A 20,074-nucleotide genomic window follows, 5' to 3' on the forward strand; every position below is an offset into this window, starting at 1 on the left:
CGGGGGCCACTTCTGCCAGGGTTGCCACTGTGCGTCCTGCAGCTCCAGGCACGCTTGGCCGTTTTACCTGCTCACCCCGTGCTCTCTCCCCTCTCTTCCCAGGTTCACTGTAAGCGCCTTGTTGAGGGAATTCCATTGTCACCCAGCAGAGAAAGCAGCGCTGCTTGTCATGGTGTAAACACAATCTGGAAAGAAAAGGCTGTGTAGTACACTAGTGATGAGCACAGAATTATATTCAGGTTCCACAAAAAAACTATAGTTATTAGGCAAGCTGCTTGGAATGCGTCATTCGGTATAATTGGACTTTCGTAGGAAAGCCTTGAGAAATGTTTTCAAAATACTTCACTCTTCATCAGTCTCAGAATAGGTAAAAGAAATAATTGAAAAGATATTTAAAGCATTAAAACACTTTTCACGGAGTGTGTCCGATAGAGCGGCTGGCTGCAGGCAAAGAAAAGTGAGAAACAATTATCTAGATAAATCAGGAGAATTCGTTTTTGTTTAGAATTTATACTGACACACATCTTACTGGGTCACGGTATTATGCAAAAAAAAAAAAAAGTTTTTTTTTTTTTTTTTTGCCACATATAAGGATTTCTTAGAGTCTTACTTTTTATTCTATTAAGCATTCAAACTTTTAAAAAGTTGCATTTACTTTGGCCTTATTTATGACTGACTTACGACTGTCTCTCTATATAAAGCATACTGGTAAGTGGTAACTTTATCAGGCAGTTTTCTTAAAAACGACAACCACTACTTGATTCCCAGCAGATTATTTCACTCAGACAAAAAAGTTAAGTCCCCAAGATTCAGCCTTGTAAAGAAGTCCCTTTGACAACCTTCAAAATGTGTCACAGAGGTTTGGGGTTATTTTTTGGAAAGTGTTGAGTAAGAAAAGAATTTCCAAAGATTTCTTCAACCTGAGAACCTCACCCCCGCACCTTTTTCCTTTCCAATTTTCCCAAAGTGAGAAGAGATGAATGTATGTCTGAACTCGAGAAAAATTCTGCACACACGTGGAATTGAACGATTACTATAAAAGGGAGCATGGAGAGGGGGTCTTGCCATCTAGGGCTGACACACGTATGGTGTTCTCCATGTTTCCTAAGTAAATGGCATACACTCTCTACAGAAGATCAGAATTATTGAACTTATGACTGTAATGGCCCATGTATTTATGACATTTTTCACTTTACTTTTCATGTGAAAATTGGTTTAAATAGTATTCATTTGAAAATCTTCAGATTCTGGTTATATTACAAGCAACGAGTTGTACCGGCAAATCACTTTAGACCATTCCTAAGAAAATATTCCTGGACTGTGGCGATTTTCAAAATGCCTGAGCAAATGTGGTACCTGTTATTTGTTTATTTTTTTATTGTGGTAAATACATAGGTAACAAAGCATTTGCCATGTCTTAGTTCTCTAGTGCTGCCATAACAGAAATACAACCAGTGGATGGCTTTAACAAAGAGAAGTTTATTTTCTCAGTCTAGTAGGTTACAAGACCAAATTCAAGGCGTCAGCTCCAGGGGAAGGCTTTTCCTCTCTGTCGGCTCTGGAGGAAGGTCCTTGACTTCAATCTTCCCCTGGTTGAGGAGCTTCTCAGGCACAGGGAACCTGTGTCCAAAAGACGTACTCCACTCCTGGTGCTGCTTTCTTCGTGGGTGAGGTCCCCAACTCTCTGCTTGCTTCCCTTTCCTTTTATCTCTTGAGAGATAAAACGTGGTGCAGGCAACAGCCCAGGGAAACTCCTTTTACATTGGATCAGGAAGGTGACCTGAGTGAGGGTGGTGTTAGAATCCCACCCTAATCCTCTCAACATAAAATTACAATCACAAAATGGAGGACAACCACACAATACTGGGAATCATGGCCTAACCAAGTTGACACATATTTTTTGGGGGACACAATTAGATCCATGACATGCCGTTTCGACAATCTTCACATGTATAGTTCAGTGACATTATGTTCACCCTGCCGTTCAGCCATTGTCCTAGCCATTCCCTAATCTTTCCATCACCCTTAGCAGAAGCTCCGGGTCTCCAAGCTTTGAGTCCTCCTTTCTCCCTCCCTCCCTGGTAACACTAATAATCTTTGGTCTCCATACACTTGCCTGTTCTAGGTATTTCATATAAGTGGGATCATACAAGATTTGTCCTTTTGTGACTGACTTATTTCACTCAGTACAATGTTTTCAAGGTTCATTCATGTTGTAGCATTATCAGGTGGTTCCTGTTGTCAAAATAAACACTTCTCTGGGTACAGATAATGGAATGGTTAAATATTAAATAAAGAGTTAACTTTTAGGATTTACGCTAAAGCTTTTCTTCGGAATTCTGACCATATCTCTGAAATATACTTTAAGAAAACTTTGAAGTTTCTAGTTTAGCCAAGCTAGATTAAAGGTTCTTTTCTTTTTTGACAGCATTACATCTACATGCTCCAGTCCTTCCAGTGGATATTATTTCTGTTTCTTTTCGTTCCCCCAATATTCCAGAATTTACATCCAGATGGAAAGGAATGAGATCTAAAAGAGTTTATTCTCTCTAGGAAACTTCTTCATACTTCATATGTTTGTTTCCTATCAGGGTATCCTTGTATTCTTTTAAATGACCTAAACTTTCTGTGCTTTAAAGTTTTCTTCTCAACAGGGTTTTGAACAAGTTCATTCCGGTTCGAACCCCTGCTGAGAATTTGCATGTCTAACAAGTTCCCAAGAAGTCATACATAAGAATCACCTGGGGTTCTTGTTAAAATACAGATTTTGATTAGGTTTATCTGGGAAGGAAATGCAAATTCCCAGCAGGGAACTTGTCAGACAGGCAAATTCTCAGCCGGGGTTTGAACAGGAATGAACTGGTCTGAAACCCTGCTTTCAAATTACCATAGCCTTCGGTCTGAATTCGGTTCCCGCATCTTAAAACAGCAATAACATTTGTTGTGAAAACTAAACGAATGAATATCACACAGACAGCACTTCGAAGAGTTCAATAAATGCCAGTCCTTACTATCTTGTTGTTTTTGTTATTATCTTCACTCTCTGTTCTACTGGCCTTATAACCTACAGGCTCTGTTTTGATTCTGACATTCCTGGTAAGTATGTAGAAATCAGCTTGAAATGGTTTAAATGTAGTACCACCTGAAGGCAGGGTGAGGTACTGAGATTTTTCTACTACTGTGTTTATGATGCTAATTTGATCTCTTCAGAGGAATTTCTTCTGCTCTAGAAATAAATTTCAAAACTTTTCCCAGGAGTAAAGAATTACAAAATACAGAGTACCCAAAAATAACATACTCTTGTACGAGCCCAGTACAAACTTCAGTATACCATGCTCGGAACGTTATCCTGGGGAGGCCTTCACTGTACGAATTCGTACCCCACCAGACACCAGAGTAGCGTGATCTAGTGCCTTGTTACTCAAAGCGTGGTCCACGTCTGGGAGTTTGCTAGAAATGGAGGATTTCAGGCCCTACCTCGGACCTAAGGAATCTGGGTAGCACAAACGTTTAAGTGCTCAGCTGCTAATTGATAGGTTGGCAGTTTGAAGCGACCCAGCAGCTCCACGGTGGGAGAAAGACCTGGCAATCTGCTTCTGTAAAGATTACAGCTGCCAAGAAAACCCTATGGGGCAGTTCTACTCTGTTCACATGGGGTCACTACCAGTCCAGATCGACTTGATGGCACTTACCAACAACTTCAGACCTGCTGAATTAGAATCTGCATTTCTGTAGGATCCCCACGTGATTCGTATATAAAGTTTGAGACGCTCTCATCTATCTAGTTGATATTTAGCTCAGCTGACTGAAAGGTTGGTGGTCCAAACCCACCAGCTACTCTGTGGGAGAAAGATGTGGCAGTCTGATTCCGTAAAGATTACAGACTTGGAAACCCTATGGGGCAGTTCTACTCTGTCCTACAGGGTCGCTACGAGTTGGAATTGCCTCGAAGGCAACAAGTTTGATTTGGTTTAGTTTAATGGGCCTGGATACCTTCAAACATTTTATAAATAGATCAGGGTTTCGGAGACTCTGCACTACTGGTATTTTGGGCCGAGTAACTTTTTGTTGTGGGGGGCTGTCCTGTGCATTGTACGATATGTATGCAGCAGCATCCTGGCTTCTGCCCACTAGATGCCAGTGGCACCCTCACCCATACGAAAGCTGTGGCAACCAAAGAAGTCTCCAAGTTAGCCATTATTATATTTATTTTTACCTTCATCTTCTGATCTACCTGGACTATAATGTGCTCTGTTTGATTCTGACATTGGCTAACAATGTTAGTGGTTTGTGAGAAAACGTTCGATGGATAAATTTCTCCTGGGGGGGCAAAATTCCCGTGATTCTGAACCACTGAAATAAATCCACTAACTTCGCTTGGCTCTTCATTTCTTCTGAAGTCAGACTACCTGATAGAACAGTTGTTATTGTTGTTAGACTGTATTATCAGTTTATTATCTGAGACTAAGCCTGTGAAACATAATTCTGATAGGAGATGATCAAAATTTGATAATATATCCTACTCCTGTTTGCTTCTAACGCTTTCAGCTAATGGCAATGCCTGACTTTCTGCTGGCAGCAGAGGGCTAGAGAGCCCGGCAGGCAGTGAGGTACAAGGCAGAGCCGGACAGACCTACTGTGGCGAGAATTAACGGAAGTGCAGCAGCGCTGTGGAGCCCTGGTGGTGCAGTGACCAAAAGGTCAACAGTTTGAATCCATCAGGTCCTCCTCGGAAACCTCATGGGGGCAGTTCTACTCCGTCCTGTAGGGTCACTATGAGTTGAAATCGACTTGAGGGCAATGATTTGTTTCTTCATTTGTTTGTTTGGAATGGGCCTATGGAGTGGGATCTAACAGCTTTTCTCCTTTTGCTCAGAGTCACAGAATATCAAATCTGGTAGCATCTCATCATCAACATTAATTTCCAGGACTTCATCTTATTGCAAAACTTAAAACATTAATTCATGACATCAACAAATATTTATTAAGCATCACTAAGAACTTGGTGGCCAGCTAAGGTGGCGCAGTGGTTAAGAACTTGGCTACTGTCTTGGTCACCTAGTGCTGCTATAACAGAAATGCCGCAAGTGGGTGGCTTTAACAAAAAGAAATTTATTTCCTCAAAGTAAGGTAGGCTTAAAGTTCAAATTCAGGGCGTCGGCTCCAGGGGAAGACTTTCTCTCTGTTGGCTCCGGAGCAAGATTCCTTGTCCTCAAACTCCCCCTGGTCGAGGAGCTTCTCAGGCGCTGGGACCCTGGGTCCAAAGGACAAGCTCTGCTCCTGGGGCTGCTTTCTTGGTGGCATGAGGTCCCCCCTCTTTGCATGCTTCCTTTTCCTTTTGTATCTTGAGAGAGAAAAAGTGGTGCAGGCCACACCCCAGGGAAACTCCCTTTACATTGGATCAGGGAGGTGACCTGAGTAAAGGTGGTGTTACAATCCCACCCTAATCCTCTCAACATAAAATTACAATCACAAAATGGAGGAAAACCATACAATACTGGGCATCATGGCCTAACCCAGTTGACACATATTTTTGGGGGTACACAATTGAATCCATCCATGACAGCTGCTAACCAAAAGGTCGGCAGTTCGAATCCACCAGCTGCTTCTTGGAAACCCTATGGGATAATTCTACTCTGTCCTATAGGGTCACTTTTGAGTCAGAATCAACTTGACAGCAACAGGTTTTTTCTTGGAAACCCTGGTGGTGTAGTGGGTAAGAGCTATGGCTCCTAACCAGAAGGTTGGTAGTTCGAATCCACCAGGCACTCCTTGGAAATTCTTTGGGGCAGTTCTACTCTGTCCTATAGGGTTGCTATGAGTCAGAATTGACTTAACAGCAACGGTTTTTTTTTTTTTTTTTTTTTCGGTTTAAGAACTTGGCTCAAAGTCCCTACCTTTAATGTGGTCTGATGGGGCGTTGAGATCCTAATTCTACCCCATCCCCCAACCTGTTCCTTCTGCAGACATCCCCCATCTCAGAACATCGTTACTTCACCCTTCCCATCACTAGGGCTGAAATTCATGGAGTCCTCCCTATACCGTCTTTCTCATACATCCCACTCCAATCCTTTAGAAAGTCCTTTCGACTCTACCTTCAAAATATATGCAGAATCTGAACAGTTCCGTGGCTACCACCCTGGTTGATGCCATAACCAATTCCTGGATTGTTTCAGGGTCTCCTAACAGGTCCCCCTTTTTTTTTACCCTTGCTCCCCCAGGCTATTCCCATTGCAGCAGCCAGAGTGACCTTGTTAAAAATTCAGTCAGGTCAAGTCATGTCTATATTCAAACACTTTGGTGGCTCTCCATGTGAAAGGAAAATCAAAGTGCTCACAATGGCCTACAAAAGGGCCTTCAATCGTCTGCCCCCATCTCACCTCCTTACTGCTCACACTTCATCTCCCACCTGCTCAGTCAACTCTGACCACAGCTTTGGCCTCCTTGATCATCCTTAACCCACAGTAGTGCACAGGTAAACGTTTCATGACCGGCTCTCAGGAGAAAAAGTTCCAATTTTTAGCTGACCCCCCTGGTGGTGAAGCTAACCAAACGGTCAGTAGTTGGAATCCACCAGCTACTCCTTGGAAACCCTATGGGGCAGTTCTACCCTGTCCTGTAGACTCGACGCCAACGGGTGTTCCACGGTGTAAATACTTTAGGCTACCGATGTGACGTCACAAATCGTGGAGCTGTGAAGAACTGCTCAGTAGCACACGGTGACGCACTATTTCCATCACGCAGACGCCATCACACATTGCCGCGGAGCTGATTCCAACTCGCAGTGACCCCGGAGGACAGATACAGCAGACGTGAGCAACCTCAAGTGCGCAGGCGACGGGAAAACGTAACAGCTAATTAGGAAGTAGTGAATTTTGAGTATTTTTAAATTTTGTGTTTAATATCATTTATTTAATTGTATAAGTTAGTATAATTTAGCTTTATAACAACGATTGTGTTGAACAACCAGCTTGGAGAATTCCTGAAAATTTTAACAATTGGCTCCCAGGAGCCAGTAAGAGCTGGCTACAGTACATGTTTCTGCCTCAGGGCCTTTTAACTTGTTTTTCCATTTGCTGGAAAAGTTCTCCCAAATAATTGCAAGGACTATTTCTCTCATCTCCTTTTCTCAAATGTCACCTTCTAGGGGATGCCTTCCCTAGCCACCCTATCTGAAACCGCAAACCGCCCCTGCCCCCCTCAACAGACACACTCCCTAAAAGGTCAAATTAAAATGCAAACATTGCTCACTTGAGTCATCAGATTCTGGTGTGACCTTAACGAATGTTCTTACAGGTATGTGCTGTATGCTGCCTCATTCTAATCTTAGCACTTACCACCATACGACACACTATTTCTCAACTTATTTAGTTATTATGTCCTCCATTAGGCTAAAAGCTCAACGCAAACAAGGAATTTTTGTAGTTTTGTTTGAATCTTCAGCACCTAGAACAATGACTGGCAGAGAGTGGGCTCTCAACGTAGTAATTGTTGAATGAATGGGTGAGCATCATCTCTTTTCCTTTCCTGTTTTACTTCTTTTTCCATTTCTCGTTGCCTAGTACATAACGGGCTATCCCACACATATGCCAACACACCGCTACCAACTTTAGCTTCCTTAATTTTTACTTCTTATTTATGTAAACCTATAACCCCGGCTCATTTTTATTTTTAGCTTTGGCAAAAGCAGCTCTGTGACTTTCCTTGCTCTGAGAATGGTCCCGATTAAAAGGTACTTCATCTTTCACTTTGTAAGAAACTCTGGGACCTATTGTTGAATGTCACCTCATAGAAGGGTATGAATTTCTCAGACTATCAAACTATAAGTTCCAGGTTTTGCAGCCTTGCCAGATACTTGTTGGCTGTGTTCTCAAGAAGGCAGTGACTCACTTTCAGACAATTGCTGATTTTGTTCCTGGTTGACTTGAGGTTGGTAGAACTATCAGGTGGATAGCTCACTGAGGTCCTGGTGACAGAGACAGTAACGCACCATTTTCCGTAAACGTTCTCAACTCTGTCAATTGAGCTTAGTAAGAATAAGGCTGTGATCTGGAGTACACCTCCCTGGTCAATTTTTTCTTGAAAAGAGTATCTCTTCCCTCCCACCCCCGGGGCCGCCCCACCCCACTTCAGCATCCTTCACAATTATCCAAGTTAGACTGGGAATGTTTTTGAAATCTAAGGATGTGCTGTGATGTACTGTTTTATGATGTCTTTTTAAAGCAAATAAAACAACAATTTTCTCATTAGATATTTATAAAAAACATTTTGTTCAGTACTTCCCTTTAAGCCTCGCTAAGTACAAACACGTCCCCTAGCTTATTGGAAGAAAAAGCCTGAGGAATTGTGAGTTTGAGATCAAGTCATGAATATGCACAGTGAATTAGACGATGCATGGTGCTTGCTCAGTCCAAGTGCTTGTTCTATGGTTTGTGGAAAGAAATGCGTGTTAGAAGGCCACTGCTGTATCTCTGAGAGCAAAGTGGTATTAATTTTCTTAAAAACAACGAAAAGACCAATTCTGTCATTAGAATAATAGATTTAATGTACATATTTATCTTATTTTTTTCCTACATTATATGGGCATTTAATGTTATCATTTGTGGATTCTTTGAGGTGCTCACAGTCAGTAGAGATTGTCTTCAGAACCAAAAGGTCAAATTAAAATGCAAAGATTGCTCATTTGCATCATCAGACTCTATGATGTGACCTTAAAGAGTGTTCTTGTAGGTATGTGTCATAATTTAATCATCTATCATACTGGAGGAAACCCTGGTGGCGCAGTGGTTAGGTGCTATGGCTGCTAACTAAAAGGTCAGCAGTTTGGATCCACCAGGCGGTCCTTGGAAACTCTACAGGGCAGTTCCACTCTGTCCTAAAGGGTCGCTATGAGTCAGAATTGACTCAATGGCAATGAGTTTGGTTTTGAGTTTGTATCATATGGGAATAACAAATACTGATGGCTTTTATAGGAAATAAACATATTGTTCACATATTGACTTAGGTATGTAATTTGCTACAATCTTTTCAGGGGACACCCTGACAGTACCTATCACAATAACAGATACACATACCCTTCAACACAGTAATTCCACTTTTGGGCTTTAACCTAGAGATAAAGTCACATTTAGGCCAAAAGATAAATGTGCAAGGACATTCACTGGAGCATTATCTGCAAGAGGGAAAACCAGGAACAGCCTACTGTCCTCAGTAGGGATACGGCTGAATCATTTATGGTACTGAAATCACGGGGAAGACTAAGGAGCTGTTAACAAGGATGTGGTGGATTTATACATTCTCACCTGTTAAGTAAGAATCAAGCTGCTGAACGATACGTGTGGTATGTCATACATGTTGAACAAAACACAAAAGAAATACGTTCGTAAGTGCATAAAAAAAATCTCGAAGTATACACACCATCCGGGAGATGATGGTTATCTCTAGGCAGAAAGGGGGGGGTTAGTATGTGAAGGAGGACTCCCACTTTTTACTGTAGATATTTCTGTATTGTTTGAATTGTTAAACATGACCAGGTATTTTTTTTTTTTTTAATTTTTAAAATAGTAATGAATAACAAGTGGTGAAAAAGGAATTTGTGGACTTCTCTTATTTCTGATGAATGTTATTTTGTGAAACAATGTTAACTAGTAGAAAGACCAAAAACATGGGTTCTAATATTGACTCAATCACTGTGGGTGGTATGTTTATGGGAATAAAGAGAGAGGAGAGAAACTAAGAGCTACATATACAGTAACCATCTCATATCTCATCAGGCTGTGGTGAGAATTCAGTGAAATATTGTACCAAAAAGTCTTACAGCTTGGTGGACTCCAAGCAGACATTAGAGTTTACTTACATTTTCTTATCCATATTCCACTCCAGGGTTTGAAATCCGTTCAATTCTAGCAAATAAAGGTAATAAGACAGTATTAGACAAATAATATCATACCTTGCGTTCTGATTTTGATCCTGAAAATACCGTGATGAAAGGTAATCATCTGTCCGTCACTCCTTTTTGCAGTTGTTAATGAGATAAATTTATAATGAATACTCCATCTTCTGCAGAGAACTCTCTGGCTAACTCTAAGCAAAATAGACAGGCCAAATATTTATACCTCATTCACTACAATCAGACAGATATGATCCTTTCAGGGGTGTGATTTAAAGATGGGATAAAAAGAGCCAAAGGAGGGGACAGCAGACTATTTTAACTTTACAAAATGCTTTATGGTTTACACTGCTCCTTCAGAAATATTATCCCATTAGATTCTTAACCCCAGTCTTCTGAGGTGGGCCTGGGCCACATCAGCCTCATTAAAAGCGTAAGAAGAAAACTGAGGCCCAAAGAGGTGAAGTTATTTATCCAAGCTCACATTCTGAGCAAAGCCAGGTCTCACTCCTCACTATTTTTATTCCTACTACATGGCTATCCAGAAAGTCAGTACCAGTGGCCTGGGGGGAAAAAATCTTAAAAAAAAAAAAAAGAGGAGAGCCCTCATTTTCCTGTTAATACAACCTAAGTATCACAAGTGATTAGTGTATAACATCTTGTATGTCATTGCTGTTGTTAGGTGCTGTCACTTCCCACCCATACCAACCCTGTGTACAACAGAAAGAAACACTGCCCGGTCTTGCACCATCCTCACCACGGTTTGCTATGTTTGAGTCAATTGTTGCAGCCACTGTGTCAATCGTCTCGTTAAGGGTCTTCGTTTTTGCTGACCCTCTACTTTACCAAGTATGATGTCCTTCTCCAGAGACTGGTTCCTGCCGGTAACATGTCCAAAGCACTAAGATGAAGTTTTGCCATCTTTGATTCCAAGGAGCACTCTGGCTGTGCTTTTTCCAAGACAGATTTGTTCATTCTTCTGGCACCCCATGGTATATCCAATATTCTCTGCCAACACCATAATTCAAAGACATCAGTTCTTCTTCAGTCTTCCTTATTCATTGTCCAGCTCTCACATGCATATGAGGCACCTGAAAACGCTATGGCTTGGGTCAGGCACACCTTAGTCCTCAAAGTAATACCTTTGCTTTTTAACACTTTAAAGAGGTCGTCTGCCACAGACTTGCACAATATACATCATTTGATTTCTTGACTGCTCCTTCCATGGAAGTTGATTGTGGATCCAAGTAAAATGAAATCCTTTGCAACTTCAGTCTTTTCTCCGTTCAGCATGATGTTGATTATTGGTCCAGTTGTGAGGGTTTTCGTTTTACGTTGAGGTGTAATCCATACTGAAGGCTGTAGTCTTAGATCATATAAATGATATAAAAAATTTTTTTTTATCATGTATTATACATATTTAATACTATCGTTAAGCAATGAACAAAAATCCTAGGTCTGAAAGTCACCCACTGTCATTTTCGTAAATCTAAGTCTTGGGTTGTTACCGGGCTTCTTTACTGGTTGGGGAGAGTTATTCTTCAGCGGTGCTTCGGTGTCAGCTATCGTCCATCCTGAGAGCTGCTGAAGAAAACTGTGTTGATTTAATAAGCCATTTATCAACCTCTTGGTGGCAGAATGGGCCTAGTAAGTTTTGGTGGGCTGCTGTTTCTTAAGCATAGCAATCGGTAAAGCTGATTTGGAGGGCACTTGGGGACAAACGACAGGCAACCATGTAAATTGTTACAGGCAACCATGTAAAAGAACATATACCTGTGACTTTCACAGAAAATACTATTTGATGATGACGTACGTAAAGGGCAGCTAAGCTGAAAAGAAAACCGAGAGTGGGGGCAGCCCAAGGGCACCAGGTGGGAGGCGGTTGGCGTGCAAGCTTACCCAGCAAAAATACTCGTGGTTAAAGCAATTACAAGGGTTACAGTGTTTAGTTCTTAGGATCACCCAAATGGCAGCCCAGGGAGGCACAAGTAAGATTTTAAAGAGATTCCTGCGCAGGAACCGCTCGGCCATCTCTTCCCGGGCTCTGATCACGAGGCGCAGGGAGAGCACGCCCCAGCCTCTCCCAGCTACTCTCACCCCCAGACTCAGGCCTCTAAGGCGAACTGGAGGGGCTCGGGGCCACGACAGGTCTTCCCGCTACCACCCCGTCCTCGACTAGGAAACCGCCGGGGGTGCCCTCCCTTTTCGGGGCGCAGCCCCCACCCGAGGCCCCCGCAGCTTGGCGGGAGCAGCCGGGGGCGGGCCAGCGCGCCGGGAAAGCAGAGCGAAGCCGCCGCGCGCCGCGCTCAAACTCGCGCCGCCACCAGCTCCGGAGCGGCGCCCCACCCTCTCCGTCACCAAAGGCGCCCAGCCAATGAGCGAGCCGGAAAGGCTGAGCCTGCGGGCTACGCACGGGGAGGGGGAGCGGCGGGAGGGGGAAGGGAAGTGGGGGCGGGCTGCGCTTGATTGACAGCTCGCTGGAGCCAATCCTCCACGCGGCTTCTCTTGGTTCTCTACTCGGCTCAGCTCTTCGCCCCACCTCCCTCTCCTGCGGCCCCCCCCGCTCCCTTTCGACCCCCCCACTTCCCCTCCCCCACTCTGCGGGCAAATCGCGCTGGAAAGAGGCGGGGGCCGAAGCGGCGGGCTCGTGTGGAGGCTTGAGGCGGGACTGACGGCTGCACCGGCCAATCGGAGCTAGGCTGATGGCGCGGCTGTGGCGGGAGCCGGCCAATGGGCGGGCGGGCTGGGGGCGGAGGCCCAGGTTCCAAACGCTCCGCGGCGCCATGGGCTGAAAACTCAACCGAGATGGAATCTCCCAGTCTGAACCGGTTGAAACCGGTTCCGAGTTTGAGGCACTAGGAGGAGGGGGAGAAGCGGCTGCAGCGGCCGCGGCAGGAGCAGCGGGAGCTACAGCATCAGCAAGAGCCACAGTAGCGACAGCGCGGCGGCCGTGCCTGCTCCGTCCTCGCTGCCGCAGTCCGTGCCGCCGCCCGGAGGGGAGGGGGGCCCCGGTCGCTGAGGAGAAGGGGGGAAAGTTTAGGCGAGCCTCGGCGGGGGCCCGCGCCGGAGCCGCGTGAGGGAGCCGCGCTTCGGCAGGGGGAGTCGGACTGCACCTGGCAGCGGAGCGTCCCCCGCCGTGTGGACTCTGCGCCCTCCTGCCGCCGCCCGGGCTGCGGGGTCCCCGGGGCTGAATCTGTGGGACTCGACCGCTCCCCTCCCCCTCCCGACTCCCCGCGGGCGGGAGCGCCGACTCCACAGACTAATTCCCTTCTTTTTGGGGGGCGGGTGGGTGTGTGTGGGGGGAGGTGTCCCGGAATTGTAAATATTATTGAGCCTTTTTTTCGCCCTTTTCCCCGTTTTTTCGGTTTCCCTTTTTAAGGTGGGAACACTGTGAATCCCACCTCGGCCCCTCTCCCCTCCCGCCTCCCCTGCCCTCGCCCCGACAAGGAAGGAAGCAGCAGTTGGTTCGCTCCCTGGGTAAGTCGGCCGGCGGGGCGGCGGGCGGGCGGCGGCGGGCGGCGGGCCGGGGCCGAGCGGAGCCGCGATGAATGGAGGCGGCGGGGCGGCCGCGTGTGCGGCGGCGGGGAGCCCGGGAGGGGAGCCCGGGAGGGCACGGCCGCCCCGGCCCCGCGGGCTGCGCGAAGTTGGGGGACTGCGGGAGGACCTCCGTAGGCTCTGAGGCGTGGAAGTTTCCAGAAACATGTAGTGCAGCAGCCCTGAAGCGTCCGCCCGCGTCACGTGGCCCTCGGCGGAGGCTCGGGATCGGGAGGGACGGAGGGAGGGGCTGCGAGTCCCGCTTCTCCTGGCGGAAACTCGGCGGCTTTGTGGCTCTGCGGAGCGGCCGAGGGCGGCTTCGGGGCCGGGCCGCGGCGTCCCTCGTGGGGCGCGGCGTCCCTCGTGGGGCCGCAGCCTCGCGCGCCCGCTTCAGGGCCGGCGGGGTACCATGGGGGATGCCCTGCTTCTGCTCCCTTCCAGCGGCCGAGTGTGGGGTGGCGGGAGGGGGGAAGTGGTGTGGGGAGGAGGCCTCAGGCTGGGCCCGGCCCTGCTGCCCTCCCGCCGAGGCCGTGCTGCGGAGGGCCCGGGGGTCCGCAGACCTCAGCGCCGGGCGGGCCCTTTGGGCACCTCGCTCTTCGGCCCCGTGTGGGCTTGTCACTGCCGCCGTGACGGTGTTCGGGGTCTGGGGCGGGAGCTGGCGGCGAGCTGCCCCTGTGGAGCCTGAGGTGGCGGTGGAGGCATTTTGGCAGTCACTCGTGGAGTCACAGCTATGTCGGCTGATCCCTGCGACGTGCCATCTATGCCATCTAGTGAGTGGATCTTAGGGTCGCGGCGCCCCAGGAGAGGAGAGAGCGTCTGGGGTGTCTGTCCTTAGGCTCTTGCTCTTGGCTGGCTGCGGGATCGTGTATCCTGAGAGCGGGGCGCCGCTCTCAGTGGAAGAGTGTTTGGGGAGCCGGTGGACTTGGGGGACGGAGTGCCTGGCATTTCTGTCCTCCGACGGCTCGGGAGTAGGCAGGTCGCTGGGAGGGCCCCGCCGGCTGAGGGCGGCAGCTGCCCGCTGTGAACACGGGTCTTCTCAACCTGCTTGTCCGCCCGGGGGCGCGGGGGACTCCTCAGGGACGGGAACCTTGGGAGGAGTCGCTTCATTCCTGTAAAAATACCACAGGTAGAGCTGCATAGAAAAGTAAAAGTTCGGTTTTCAGCCCCCCCCCATTAGAAAATTTATGATGTGTAGAGTTTGGTACTTTCTGGGCAGTGCTTTCAGGTCTCGATTTTTAAGATATTTCTGACCTAAAGTGGGCGAAAATTTACGCATTTCTTTGTGTAGTGTTCTGTTTTTTTATGTTACGTATTGAGTTTTAAGACTTTTTTTGGGTATGACAGGTATTTTGCTGTTTCAGAATTGTGTGTGATACCTGTTATAAAAAAATATGATGTCCCGTCAGTTTTAGTTGTCAATAATGGGCCAGAAGACTTCAGAAGAATAAAAATGTCTTGGAACTCTTAATATCTCGATGTTTACATTATGTCCGACTTAAATGACTTCATATTTTAGACTAATAGTTGTTGTAATTGAAATTGCTGTTATTGTTGTTAAACGTTTTTTAAACTACTGTGAAAGAGCCTTAGAAATCACACCTTTCCCCCTGTCAAACTAGTTTGTCTAAATATAATGCCATCAAATTATCCACTGTCTCCTGATAATGGAAGGTTCCTAAGAGGGGAAGAAGTGGAAGTGGCCATCCGCCCTGGTTGGTTGTAAATACCGTAAACCAGGGGTTCTTAACCTGGAGTTTTATGGATGATTTCGAAGTGTTCTGAATCCTCTAATTTTATACAAAATTGTGAGGTTTTTTTTTTTTTTTTTTTAATTGGGCAAGAACTATAGTGTTCTCTGATTCTAAGGCATCTTGACCCAAAAAAGGCTATGGAGTTGAAGGGCATTAAGTTTGAAGAAAGCAAGCTAAGATGTTCTATAACACTGAGCAACCAAAATGTGCCTGAGTTCCAGCATGGTGGAGTAGAATTCTCTTAAAAGGGTAATGTTGCGAATAAACCAGTAGGTTTTAGCCAGTGCGTTTATTAGAGGCCAAGTAATGATGTCTTTGTTACGGTATGGTTTGTTTTCATTTGGAAAATACATAGTTGGTGAACTGAATACCTGGACGTTTTCTCAAATCTCACTTGGCCACAAAGTTTTCTTTTTCCTAAACCATGTATTCAAGGATTTTATATACTTGTAGTATAATTTTAACCTTTAAATTTGTGTAGTCTTAAACACTGGAGAAGTTGAATGGGCCCTAATAGCAATTCTACAATTGTGTAGTAGCTAAGTAATTTCAGCTTTTGTTGCTTTTAATTTCTTGGTAGTTTTATAGTAATTAAAGTCTGTATAAAATATTTGTAAGAACGTGGTTGAAGTAAAATAACTTTAGTAGAAAGTTTTTGATTGATCAAGTCAGAACTTCATGGGGTAGCGTCAATTTTTTTGTTTGTTTTTGTTTTTTTTCCAGTAATCTATGCCAGCAATTATGACAATGTTAGCAGACCATGCAGCTCGTCAGCTGCTCGATTTCAGCCAAAAATTGGATATCAACCTTTTAGACAATGTGGTGAATTGCTTATACCATGGAGAAGGAGCCCAGGTAAAGTAGCTGACCAAAACTTTATAACATTACTCCAATGTCAGAGTGTTGCTGGATTTAGAATAAAATTTAAATTATCTTTTTAAAGGGTATTCCATAGTTTGTTAATCTTGGCATTGTGTATTAACTGTAATGAGAGTTGGTCTGGAGGAAGAAAGGGCACAAAGTTTTGGCACGGTTGGAGTGGGATACTTGGGGTATTGTGCTTATTCTCCCTTTAATTTCAAACACTTTTATATAGCATTTGGTAAAAGTTGAACTCAATACATTAAATGCTTTGTGGACTTTAAAGGTTATGTACAACTTTATATATAACTTAAGATATGTTTGGAGATGATATTCAATTTTTGGAACATTTTAAGTTACAGAAATGCTTCACTTATAAACTTGTGAAAAAATCCAACATTATTGAGCATCCTGTGCCACTTGAATTTTAGCACTTGTAAAAGTAGTATTGTTAATGTAGAGAATTGCCTCAAACATAAGCCATGTTTTTGTGAGTTTAAGTTTGGGTTTTTTTACACCTGATTAAAAGATAGATGAAACAGATGTCTGTAAAAATTTTAGTTAGTCGTATATGTCACAGGAAATTGGACAATCCTTAAATCTTCACTTTGAGGAACTAAATACGTAGAAAACTTGGATGAGCAAATCTTTTCAGGTGATGGGACAAATATAGGAGTGCAGTTTTGTTGCCAAAACATTACATCCCTGGTTAGGTAATGTTCAGCTAGTACATACAACATTATATTGTCAAAATATTTTTTTATATTTGCTAGTTTAAAAAACCTGAGTGCTGTCATATTTTTAGAACCTGAAAGGTGGATGAGGTAGGTACCTTTTATAGATAGGCCAAGATGTGATGTATCATGTGTATAAATATTAACATTCTTCTGTGAAATCCAGCAATACTGATTTCTCTATAATAAAGACAAAATTAAGAAGGAAACAGGGCCATAGAAGTTGTAAGAGTAGGAGAAATAGTCTGCGACTGTTCTGTAAAAGCTTGTTAGTCCAAGCTTATCGTCCTAGCGACTTTTTGTCGGCATGTACTTGTGTCCAGAAGCATTCCTGAAAAAATTTTTCCGTGAGTATTTATTACTCATGTAATATGGTTGTTTCCTCATGCTGCGCATGGAACACGGGGCTTTAAGCTTCGTCCGTTTTTATCCTGACACAGATGCAGCTGCTTTTGGAAGAAAGTATCAAAGTAAGGTTGAAATGCACGAAGTAAGGCTGGGCTCAACTTTGAGTATGTTATCAGAAACACAGGTCCGTAGCCATCAGGAAAGGTGGATATTGAATTTTTCTCATCATTCAGCTACTACTACTGATGAATCTTTGTTTTTAACCTAGTTCGCAGTAGTTAATAAGCCGACATAAACCAGTGTTCTTCTAGGCTTGTAACTGAGAAGTAGCAGTACTTCTTGTCACGAAGAATAGGCTGTAGTAATAGTGCTTTTATTAACGTCTCACAGTATAAAGATTTTATGATTTGTTTTAAAGTTGACTTAGAAAAGCGTTTCTAAATATTTTCCGTTTATAAAGGCAGTAGGTTAACTTTCCCAAAAGGAAGAATTTTTTGTGAGTTACATGATCAGTAGACTGATGTTTGTTGTAGATGAAGCTGAGACTTACGGGCGAAGTGGGTTAAGAGACCCTCCTGATCTCTAAAAGTCATGTCTTCAAACTCCTAGTTCAGTCAACATTTTATATAGCACCTCCTTGGGGGCCTTATTTCAAATGATACAGGGTAGAGAGCTACAGTGGAAAATAGTTATTAGTGTTAAGTATCTTAACTCCATTCCGTTAAGATCTCCTGTACTAGCTCGAGTCCCAGTTACCTTGCAAGAGGTTGGGGGATTAGTGGTGGAGTTTTTAAGTACCGGGTATGCAGAAACAATATATAATGAAAATTTAGTTTTTGTGATATAAATTTGTTCAAAATGGTTATTAGATTTGGTTTTTTGCTAATCTCATTAAATGTTATGATGAATTTATGCAAATTAAACTTTTAAATTAATTGTAGGTAGCCTAACTTTTTCAAAAGGAATACTTTGGAGGGAAAGACGTCATTTACAAGGGTAGTTTTTAATCTATAGAAAGAACTTTTGCCTAGATGGGTAGGATAGGATATTTAGCATTGCAGCATTGGGACTACCTTCTGTTATTATAAGCGTTTTTCTATTTTTAGCCAAGTAGACAGCCAGGAAAAAAAAATCTGAGTATGGCAAAGAGTTGGATGTTTTTTCCAATATTGTGTTCTGTTAAGTATCTTGAACTCTTTAATCTGTTGCTTAGCAACTAAAATGCTTTCACCATTCAGTTAGTAGCACAGGGAGATGCCAGATTTTCTCCCTCTAGTTTTCTTTTGTGTTCCTTTTTTTTTAACCCCTTCTGGGCTTTTAAATTGATAAGAGCATTAGTAAGGCTGGTGAGATAAGGACAAAATAAAGAAGACATTAGAACGCAAGTATTAGAAGTAACTTGAAGTAAGGTAAAATTACGACTAACCAGGAATGACCATGATTTATGCAAAGATTGAAATGAGTGATGAAATAATGTGGGATATACTTGGTGGAAAGTATTCCCTTATAGACACAATTCCCATCATTTCAGAAGACTTGGCAGTGTGATATCTTGACCAGATAACTTCACTAGGCACGAATCTCTGATACACCTCAAACCAGTCGAGCTGCTTTCAGCCACAGCTGCGCCATGTTGTGTCGTGGGTGACTGTTCTGAAGTAGATCACCAGGCCTTTCTTCCGAGGCACCCTCTCAGCGGCCAAGCACAGTAACCATTTGTACCACCAGGAGAGTCCGATATGCTTTTTCTTTTTAGTATTTGTTAACTGTCCTATGTGCAAGCCTGTATCTAGTTTGCTATGGATAGCTAATTAGATATCCTCCGGAAGAGTTACCAAACATCTAAAATGTGCTTTGGCCCTAGAATACACCACTATTCTTTTTTATGCCTTTTGTCGTTTTTTGTATGATTCATTTATGCTTATTTAAAGGTATTATCCTTTTAATAAAATCAATTGCAAGATGTATATAGTGGTATTTAAAGATCTTAACACCCTGCAGTACCACCAGGGTAGGATCACAGTGGTTCTGGTGGTATTTTCAGAGTAGAGAACCACTACATAACTTAAAGTAATAAGATCATAATGCAATAAACAGTATGTATTGCTGGTTTGATTAGAGAATAGTCATGAGCTTGATATTGTATTTGCTACCTACGGGGGAAAATGTTAAGATCAAAGCCAAAATGGGTATATGATTTTTTTTTTTTTAGTTGGAATAAAGACCTGAGCTAAAGAAGATTATGAGGTGTCTGTCAGAGATGGCTGAAATAAGAATGCCTTTTTTTTTTTCTTTCTTTTTGATGCATGCTTGTTTATAACCCATAAAATTAAACTATTGATCCTGTAAATTAGAGTCTAAGAGAAGGGTAATCGACAAATTTAAAAACCGTCAAACTTTGGTGCTTACAACTTGTGATAGAAATAGGTAAAAGAATACAGAAGGAAGGGTGCAGTTAAGCTTACATCATCAAGAGAATTTAAAAGCCTTTGGCAGAAATGGGGCGATCATATCATGAAAAACTGTAGGGGTAAAATAAAACTAGATACATACGTCAGTATGGCTAGGTCTCAAAAATTATGTGAAATGAAAAAAACAGATTGCAGAACAATTTCTATAGTTCACTATATAAAATTTCATGGTCACAAAACTATTGTGTATGAAATTCATACATATGCTATGCAGATAGTGACAGGAAAAGACATTAAATTCATGAAGGTGATTCTTTTTAAAGAATAAAGGAAGGAAGTGGCACTGGAAAGAAACAAGCAACTTCCATAAGTTTTAGGTCTTTTCGTGTTAAAAAAAAAAACTGACACAAGTACAGCAAAATGTTAATTCTAGATGATGTGTACATAGGTGTGATCTTTTTGTATCTGCATTAAAAATTTGAAAGCAAAAGGAATAATTTTCATATAAAAACCCAGTGCCGTCGAGTCGATTCCGACTCATAGCGA

At 43.5% G+C, this 20,074-nt stretch overlaps 2 protein-coding genes across 6 annotated transcripts in view; one reads left to right on the plus strand and one right to left on the minus strand.

The window, feature by feature from the left end:
- Positions 1-1,302: 1,302 nt before the first annotated feature.
- LOC135228692 (uncharacterized) lies at positions 1,303-12,674 on the minus strand. Of its 3 annotated transcripts, XM_064276987.1 has the most exons (3): positions 10,647-12,674; positions 9,857-9,902; positions 1,303-6,854 (listed from the first exon to the last, which is right to left on the minus strand). In XM_064276987.1, the coding sequence occupies exon 1, from the start codon at positions 12,672-12,674 to the stop codon at positions 12,003-12,005; it is 672 nt and encodes a 223-aa protein (XP_064133057.1). In that variant the 3' UTR covers positions 1,303-6,854; positions 9,857-9,902; positions 10,647-12,002. The 3 variants fall into 3 exon arrangements, with proteins under 3 accessions (XP_064133057.1, XP_064133055.1, XP_064133056.1); XM_064276985.1 differs by having other exon boundaries at positions 1,304-6,854; positions 9,857-12,674; XM_064276986.1 differs by lacking the exon at positions 1,303-6,854 and having other exon boundaries at positions 9,508-9,902.
- Positions 12,675-13,251: 577 nt separating this feature from the next.
- Positions 13,252-20,074, plus strand: part of XPO1 (exportin 1) — a 42,639-nt gene continuing 35,816 nt past the window's right edge. For all 3 annotated transcript variants that reach the window (XM_064276981.1, XM_064276982.1, XM_064276983.1), the window contains exons 1-2: positions 13,252-13,366; positions 15,898-16,029. In XM_064276981.1, the coding sequence (XP_064133051.1) occupies positions 15,904-16,029 (126 nt within the window). In that variant the 5' untranslated portion in view covers positions 13,252-13,366; positions 15,898-15,903. The remainder of the gene's footprint in view (positions 13,367-15,897; positions 16,030-20,074) is intronic.

This window comes from Loxodonta africana, chromosome 26 (genome assembly GCF_030014295.1).
Source record: "Loxodonta africana isolate mLoxAfr1 chromosome 26, mLoxAfr1.hap2, whole genome shotgun sequence".
NCBI classification, from domain to species: domain Eukaryota; kingdom Metazoa; phylum Chordata; class Mammalia; order Proboscidea; family Elephantidae; genus Loxodonta; species Loxodonta africana.

Coding starts and splice junctions, on each gene's coding strand:
- LOC135228692 (XM_064276987.1), bottom strand. CDS start 12,674: ATGGCGCCGCGGAGCGTTTGGAACCTGGGCCTCCGCCCCCAGCCCGCC.